General features: G+C 44.0%; 2 protein-coding genes across 2 annotated transcripts in view; one reads left to right on the top strand and one right to left on the bottom strand.

The window, feature by feature from the left end:
* LOC119418063 (coiled-coil domain-containing protein 85C-B) overlaps nucleotides 1–2,268 on the top strand; it is a gene marked incomplete at its 5' end in the record, with an annotated part of 40,509 nt that extends 38,241 nt beyond the window's left edge. The window contains 1 exon segment of the mRNA XM_037685309.1: nucleotides 1,561–2,268. Coding sequence (XP_037541237.1) covers nucleotides 1,561–1,650 — 90 coding nt within the window.
* Nucleotides 2,269–4,951: 2,683 nt separating this feature from the next.
* The window catches only part of ccnk (cyclin K), a 9,850-nt gene continuing 5,845 nt past the window's right edge, over nucleotides 4,952–8,956 (bottom strand). Inside the window, 6 exon segments of the mRNA XM_037685308.1 lie at nucleotides 4,952–5,113; nucleotides 5,115–5,473; nucleotides 6,584–6,655; nucleotides 7,432–7,462; nucleotides 7,545–7,753; nucleotides 7,824–7,993. Coding sequence (XP_037541236.1) covers nucleotides 4,952–5,113; nucleotides 5,115–5,473; nucleotides 6,584–6,655; nucleotides 7,432–7,462; nucleotides 7,545–7,753; nucleotides 7,824–7,993 — 1,003 coding nt within the window.

The raw sequence follows: 8,956 nt of genomic DNA, 5'->3' as shown, positions 1-8,956 counted from the left end.
ATATCCTACATATCACATAAATTAAATCTTACGTCCTTTTGAGGTAATGTGAGTAATCACTGGCGGTATGGACGGAGTTGTCCAGCTAGAGAACCAATTAGCTGTCTCAGTTTAAAATTCAGTCAAGATCAGAGCTATTATACACTGCCTGGCCCCCCCAAAAAAAGTTGCCACCAAAAAAAAAGGTCACACTAATATTTCATTGGACCTTCTTATCTTTGATTACATCATGCATTCACTGTGGCATTGTCTCGATAAGCTTCTTCGATGTCACAAGATCTATTTCCATCCAGTGCTGCATTAATTTTTCACCAAGATCTTGCGTTGATGACTAGACACTAGTCATGATGGGTGCATCACTTCACCTGCCTCTCCTCTTACCCTGATGCACCCATCACTCTGGAACAGGGTAAATCTGGACTCATCAGACCACATGACCTTCCATTGCTCCACAGTCCAATCTTTATGCTCCCTAGCAAATTGAAGCCTTTTTCTCCAGTTAGCCTCACTGGTTAGTGGTTTTCTTAAGGCTACACAGCTGTTCTTGTGGAAATGTTCTCACTTTCACTATTAAACATAGCCCTGAGTGCTGCTGTTGTTTTTCTTCCATTTAATTTCACCAAACGTTTAAATGATCGCCGATCACGATCATTCAGGATTTTTTTCCGGCCATATTTCTTCCTTGAAGACGATGGGTCCCCACTATCCTTCCAGTTTTTAATAATGTGTTGGACAGTTCTTAACCCAGTTTTAGAAGTTTCTTCCATCTCCTTAGATGTTTTCTCTGCTTGATGCCAATGATTTGACCCTTCTCAAACAGACTGACATCTTTTCTACGACCATGTGATGTGTCTTTCAACAAGAAATGAGAAGCATCTCATTGCACCAGTTGGGGTTAAATAACTTGTTGCCAGCTGAAAGATAATCACCCATGACCAGTTTAAACTTTTGTTTTTGTTGTGTGCAGGTTTTTCTATGAGCTAATATGGTTCTCATTCATGCGCCTTTAGATGATGCATTTCTGGGCATACCGTATCTTACTCCCTTTCTTTCTTTCTGTCCATCCTTCTATTTGTCTGTTACTCCCTGCTCCAAAGCCAGCTCAACATACTGGAAACACTCAGCAGAGGCTCATAGTTGAGCTGTCAGAGCAATTAAAGTGGAACGACAGGGAAAAGAGCACCCCTCCCACCACACAGCCCTCCTGATCTAGTTCTTCTCCCCGCTGCCCCTCATTTCTCTCCCTCTTGCTCTCTGTTGGCACTGAAAAGGCCTTGTCCTAAATAAAAGGTCTGCTGATTAGGGAGAGAAAGAAAGTTTGGCTATCAGGACCCTGCAGAGGTATGTGACAGGCCAGGATTCTGGGTAGCACCACAATAGTGCCTCTGTAATATCACCGAGGTCCCCCAGGGGCCCCGTCTCAATCAGTGGTAGAGAAAACCTCACAGAGAGGAGCACAGAGGTACCGTAGTTTCACTATATGGTCTCATATGTATGTGTTTGCGGTCTTTGTAGCTCAAAATGTTTCCCCCCATACTCAGCTTCTCTTTCTGTTTGCAGGTGGTGTGGCGAAAACTGGGTGATGCTGCGGGATCAAAGCTGTCCGTCAGACAGCACCTCTCTGGGAACCAGTTCAAGGGTCCGCTGTAGCATGGCAACAGGCAACATGACTGCAAAACCCATCAGGATCTACGCTCACCCCCAAACCACCACCTTACTAACTGCCTACATGACCCTACTGTCCACGACACTGAGCGCTCCCTCAAACCTCCCCCTCTGTAAGGACTGGCTCAGAATGGACTCTGATCGTTACAAGTTTTTATGTCAAAAGGTGGAGTTGACAACTGGCAGCTAGTTTCACCGATTCACTCCCTTTTAGCTTCAGTTTTTGCACCACACGCTCTCTGTTCACAACCACAAACACGCCCTTCGTTTGAGCTTTCAGTAGCATCGCTGTGCTTCATGGTTCCGAGCACAGACCTGACAGATCAGTCTGCGAGCCGCAGTGATGAGACCAGTGTGGCCGTATGCTCCGATAACTTTTGACACTACTTCCTATAGAGACCCCAGCTCCTGCCATCCTCGCCCCCTAGTGCTCAATGAGTAAGATATGTAAATGTTAACCAAGTGAACCCCACTGTGATCTAGCGCCTTTTGCTCATAAGCCTCTGAACAATTAGGGATCACTGTTAACGCGTGTATATTCTGTATAAAACCATAGCATTACTTCATTCTTACCGTTGATTTATCTTTTTGTATTCTACCGTGGCCATGCGATCAATAGTTCAGTTTTAAAACCCGCAAAACTGAAACTTTACACAGGGTTTGCTTTTTGGTATTAAGTTTTTATTATTATTTTCCCGATGACCCCTTATCAATGTAAACTTATGAAACTGTATGAAGACCTGGGTGATTCTTTCATTTAGCTTGGTCCATTTACAGATGGTATCATTACTTTGTGAAACTAACAAATACTGTATGCTGTGTGCATGCTTGACAATCATTTTCTCAGGTTGGGAGGGCTACAGCTTTACCTTCACCTATCTGACTCTGTGTGTGTGTGTGAGACAGTTTTTGTGTGGACCAGATGCTGGCAAAACTGGGTCCTTGTAAACCACCAAAAGGTCACAAGGGTCTCACAAACCACAAATACCTGTATGGGTGTGTGTGTGTTTTTATTGCAGCTGTAGCATTTGTCTGTTGAACCCTGGTTACAATGTAAAAACTGATAAATACATTTTCTGAATCCATACAAGAAATTGTGTCCCCACAAACTGCAATAACGTTTTGATCATCCAATACTCGATGCACTTATAGTTTTTTATGTACTTGTGAAAATGATACGTAGCTCACTTTTCTCCAGATTAGACCTTTTCTGATGTCCTGGATTCAGCAGGTGTGTTTATGCAGAGCATTAACATGTTTCTTATTGAAGTACGTCTTCCCTTCGTGAAGCATTTTCAAACGAGTATTTCTTGATGTCAAAACGTCAGCGTATTTATTGCCACGTTTAAACTAGAGATCGGAGAGTAAACCTGTAACTGAACAATCTTTTTTTTTCCATTCTCTCCAGTTTGTTCAGTGTCTGACAGCTCTCTCCCATCTCTAGTGATATTTGTTCCAAATTAGAACATTTCTGAAGCTGTTCTCCTAAATAACGGATGGAAAAAAGTGTTATTTTCAAAAGTGTCCTTTTTTTCTAGGAACTGATTTGAAGCCATGGTACAATTTTGAATATCGAACAAGTGGCATTTGATTTGAGATGTGCCACGTTTTGTTTCAACGCGTTTTGATTTGGAACAACTGTTTTGTAAATGCCCTTTTTTTTTCCACCTTTGCTAAAACCACAGCGCAGATCTGTAGAGTCTGCAGCATCCATGTGTAATCCTGTAGCAGCTAGCATGACTGTAACCTTTTCTCATGAATTTTACTGATACGATCAATATTTGGCACGTGAAAAACTTTTAGGCCACTTTTAGAAATCTTTGAACAAATAAACAAGTTGCTTAATGATGCTGCCAACTGTTTCATGATCTCCAGAAGGAAACAGATCGGTTAGACTGCCCTCTGCTGGCAAGGACACATGCTGCACAAAGTGGAAATCATATTTTCAAACTTTTCACATTCGGGTCATTTCAGAAAACTTTTTCTCCTCGATAGTCGATAGAAGTAAATACAGAATTTTCCATGAAGCCAAGAAGCACGTTCATAAAATCCAGAGAGACTTTGTTTCATGTGTTTTTATAGATGTCTTTTAAAGCTGCTTTTGTTTTTCAACTAAAGGCCCCAAAAACTAAAGCAACGTTAAAATTTAACAAAACATGTAAAAAAAAAAAAAAAGCAATTTCTAGCCATAAAAAACCTTTGATCCAATTGAATTTGACAAAACGTCAGAAAAGAGTTTGCATTTTAGGCTTTTTTTTGTATATGAAATTTTCAGGAATCTCTGCTGTGCAAAACTCCTGATCCACTTCTCACCTGCATGAATTAAAAACCTCAAAAGAGCTGGAAACAAAAAAGTTTTTATTGTCATGACAACGGGTCATAAACTAAATCAAAGCCTAAGGCACATTTAGAAGCTCTCAAAGCCGTTTGCTGAAATGGAAAGGTCTTCAAATACAACATAAACTGTCTGGTGGTCAACACGTTCAAGTTCACAAGTTTTATTTTGAAATTTGTTTAATACTGTCTGAAGGACGTCTTCACTAAACCACGACTCAAGTGGGAAAATGAGTGAAATTTAAAAAGGGATAATAGTAACAGAAAAGACTTGCAACAACTGGTGTTCTAAAAGAAAGGGCAACAATGTTATGTTTTAACCTACAACAGTGTAGCTGACCACCCTTTTATTATTATTTCACCCCTCGGACACTGACGTATGACGGACCTTTAGGGACACACTAAGAAAAAAAAAAAAGTAAAGCCATAAAACTACGAGAATAAAGTCGTACGACTTTTGTTTAAAGTATCATATAACTTTATTCTCATAACGTTATGCCTTTAATTTTATTTTTTCTTAGCGTGGCCCTAAAGCTCCGTCGTGCTGAGGCATGTAGGCAAGAGAAAATATCTGGAAATGAAGCAGATCCACAACACGAGAGATAAACGTTCTGCTCTGATCCATGATGACGTGCATGCTCAGCTAAAACAGGAAGTTTTGCTGTAATTCAACCAAAGAGCACGTGTTGACAAAGAAAAGCAAAATATGGTCCTTATGTTTATTTGTACCATAAACTGTAAGAAAATCTTGAAGATGGCCATCGTCAGCTTCAACAAACCTCATGACACTAAAATCGTAGCTCCTTTCCTGATGCTCTTCTCCGACGCCCCCACCAGCTGCTTATTCACACAAAAATAAAACTCCACTTCTTCTAGTTTGAACCACACGACAGCTTCCTGGTTGTTTTCAGTCTCCAGAGCTTTATCCCCCCCCCCCCCCAACTGTGGCTTCTCATCTCATCCACCCCCCACGATTCAGAGGCATTCCAGGTGGTGGGGGTAGCGGCACTTGTGACTGTCCTGGGGGAGGTGGAGGAGGATACCCAGCGGGTGGAAGCCCGATCCCTGGAGGAGGAACGTGTCCTGGTGGCATACGTGGAGGGGGCGGGGGGGGGGTAGCTGTTATAGCCTGGCGGTGGATATGTTGGGGGTAAGGTGGGCGGTGGGTAGGTGGAGGGAGGAGGCGGGGGGCCTGGAGGTGGTGCTGCTGCTGGGGGGTAAACGTGTGGATGATATGGGGGTAATGGGGGTGCGTAGCTGGGTGGCATGGGGGCGTAGGATGGCCCCTCCGTCTTCATCATGGACTGCAGGCTCTGGAAGCCCTCTCCAGACATGTAGGAGCTGGTGGTGGACATGATGTAGCTGGAGGGGGGCGGAGGGGGCCGATGGGGAAGGGGTGGGGGCTGATGTGGAGGTGGGGCATGTGGAGGTGGAGGTGCAGCTTCACTTCCTGGTTCGGCTTCTGTGGGAGGGGCTGGACATTGAAGAAACACATTTATAATCCTTCCAACGTAATCTGACCCACCTCTGTCTCATCAGACACTAATCAGATTGTCAGCATGTCTGTGCTGAGCAGACAGGTTGTGATTACACAAGCACACTGAAGAGTTTCAGCTGCTTCATAAGCTTCAGCTGCTTCATAAACTTCAGATGCTCCTTAAGCTTCATAAGCTTCAGCTGTTTCATAAGCTTCAGCTGCTTCATAAACTTCAGCTGCTTCATAAACTTCAGATGCTCCTTAAACTTCAGCTGTTTCATATGCTTCAGCTGCTTCATAAGCTTCAGCTGCTTCACCTGCTTCATAAACTTCAGCTGCTTCATAAGCTTCATAAACTGCAGCTGCTTCATAAACTACAGCTGCTTCATAAACTTCAGATGCTCCTTAAGCTTCATAAGCTTCAGCTGTTTCATATGCTTCAGCTGCTTCATAAGCTTCAGCTGCTTCATAAACTTCAGCTGCTCCTTAAGCTTCAGCTGCTCCTTAAGCTTCAGCTGCTTCATAAACTGCAGCTGCTTCATAAGCTTCAGCCTCAGCTACTTCATAAGCTTCAGCTGCTTCATAAGCTTCAGCCTCAGCTACTTCATAAGCTTCAGTTGCTTCATAAGCTTCAGTTGCTTCATAAGCTTCAGCTGCTTCATAAACTTCAGCTGCTTCATAAGCTTCATAAAATTTCAGCTGCTTCATAGGCTTCAGCCTCAGCTACTTCATAAGCTTCAGCTACTTCATAAGCTTCGGCTGCTTCATAAGCTTCGGCTGCTTCATAAGCTTCGGCTGCTTCATAAGCTTCGGCTGCTTCATAAGCTTCAGCTGCTTTATAAGCTTCAGCCTCAGCTGCTTCATAAGCTTCAGCTGCTTCAGCCTCAGCTACTTCATAAGCTTCAGCTGCTTCATAAGCTTCAGCTGCTTCATAAGCTTCAGCTGCTTCAGCCTCAGCTACTTCATAAGCTTCAGCTGCTTCATAAGCTTCAGCTGCATACAGAGGGTGCACGACGGGCTTCATTATAGGTCCATTAGGTGAAACGTCTTGAAGTTCACATGTAAACCTTTCTGCCAATATTCAAAGTTAGATGTACTAATGTTTACCTGGGGGGGGCTGAGCTGCAGGCAGCGGGGGCATGGGGCTCTCCAGTCTTGGAATCTTTGACCCCACTTGTTCTGCAAATGATCCGAGAACGCGTTAAGTGACTGGTTTAAAAAAATAATTGTTTTGAAATGATTTATACAGTGGTCCCTCGATACTTTGTGGATTTCCAACATAAGACTGTACACGCCGCACGACTGTCAACTTTAATATTACTCACGTGATTGGGACGGTACGAGATAAAAAGTTAACGGGAGCGGGACCAAACCAATAGGACAAAAAAACAAAACAAAAAAATATTTAGACAGGCGCTGCCATTTTGTAGTTTTCTTTCAGTAAGCCTACAGTGTAACACAAGTCAAAAGAACTACACGGCCCAGAAGCCAATAGTGCTCCTAGCTGCTGCTTCCTGCTGAAATTCAAAGAAGAGCGATGGAGGGAGCAAACACTAGCAGAGAAACTGAGGTGGTGAAAATAGTTCTGCAATGCAGTCAGAACTAACGATGTACCTATGAAGATCACAGAACTGAAAGGAACGTCTTAAATAATCCTGAAGCTGAACTCTTCCTTCAAGTTGTAGTATCTTCCCTGGTGAGTACCCATGTAAAACTTTGCAGTACTGTGCAGTACATACACATGGTGTTAAAATGATGAAGGTTTAAGAGTTTAGAACGTTGCAAGAGTGTGGGAAGGGTTTATAAAGTCTTAAAATATATAAATACTAAAATAAATATAACGTCCTTACTTTGTGGATTTTCACATATCACGGGGGGAATGGAACGTAACCCCCGCGATAAGTGAGGGACTACCGTAATCTAAAACGCATCGTTTCAAGCTGACGCTGGATTACCTGGAGGCTTTGGTTCTTCTTTAGGAGACGTCTGAAACAAAAACAAAAGTAACTTAGAGAGGATAAACTGAGCTGTTCCATCTCTTACACTTCACTCGTTACATTTTTCTTACGTGTGAGCGTTTGAGCGGGCGCACAGGGCTGCCACCTTGTGGAGATGTCTTTTTTGGCGGTGGGGGAGGTGGGTTGGTGGCTGGGGGCTGTCCCTGTGGTGTTGGAGGAGCAGAGATGGGAGCAGCCGGCGTCCGCTCCTTCTCCTGTATCTGCTGAGGAATGGGCTTGTTTCCCTGGGAGTACAGGTCCAGGATCTGGTGGCAAATGTCTGGAGGACGGGACACATTTAGACCGAGACAAGTCCGAGGACACAAAAGTAATAATTCTACGCTTAGCACCTTCTAGCAGCTCAACTGGGACGTCCTGGACGAACTGCTCCCACCAGCGGCGTGACGACTGCTTCGCCGTCCACTCCTGGATGTCAAATTTACACAGACGGCCTGCCAGGTACATCACAGCCACCGCAATGATCTCTGGCTCCCACTGCAGAGACAGCATGGTGCACAGACTGCACAGAAACACACACACAACCGTTTTATCACCAAGACCAGAATCAGCTTTACTGTCATTGCACAGTGAAGTACAGCAAAACTGTATTCAGTACAGTCGACCGAAAGATGGGCGGAGTGCACGTGGCTGCAGTTCCTAGGAGCGCGGCCCCTTATTCTTTACATAAGATTAGGGATGGGCTCGATCCGATCTCGATACCAGCATAATTTACGTATCGGATCTTTACGATCCATGATGCATGTCCGTGTCTGATGAAACTTCTCCACATGTGACTCCCTGCCAGCTGCTCTGCATGTTGGCTTCAAACTATGGAATGGATTTCCTGAACGGCGGCGTGTCTCATGAACCCAGAGTAAAAAGACCCGCCTCACATTCAGGAAATCCAGTTCATAGTTTGCAGCCAGCTACAACGTGAGGACTGAGTTAGCAGCATGTAGCTAACAGCTAACAAACTTTTCATCTCAACATGTCCGCTGTGTGGAAGTATTTTACACTAAACACCACAAAACAAGACGGCAACGTGCAATGTCTGCAGAGCCATAGCGCCACATTAAACCGCGGTAAAGTTAGTTTTACGATGGACATTCGAGCTTTGCGTCTTCAGCGGTGCGCTACTCTCGCTCAACCTGAAACAGGCAGCCCGACCCCGGCCAGCCGTGTCCAATCTGCCGCGCTCAGTCTGCCCGTCTCTGAGGAGGGACAGACTGAGCGCGGCTGACCGAAATCAGACTGTCTGCTTCGGATGGAACAAGAAAAACACACGGTAAAGCTCAAATGTTTACAGAGAAGCTGCTAAACTTCATCATAATTAATGACCAACCACTATCAGTTGTAGAAAACGAAGGATTTCACAGCTTGATACTTGCACCCAAGATATAGTTTATCCTCCAGGAGATATTTATCAGTACAACAGTAGACAATCATAAAAAAAACATGATTTGAAAATTACAAGAAAATTATA

Source organism: Nematolebias whitei, chromosome 12, assembly GCF_014905685.2.
Source record: "Nematolebias whitei isolate Nwh7 chromosome 12, NemWhi1, whole genome shotgun sequence".
Classification (NCBI taxonomy): domain Eukaryota; kingdom Metazoa; phylum Chordata; class Actinopteri; order Cyprinodontiformes; family Rivulidae; genus Nematolebias; species Nematolebias whitei.
This window is presented reverse-complemented; position numbering and strand designations above follow the sequence as displayed.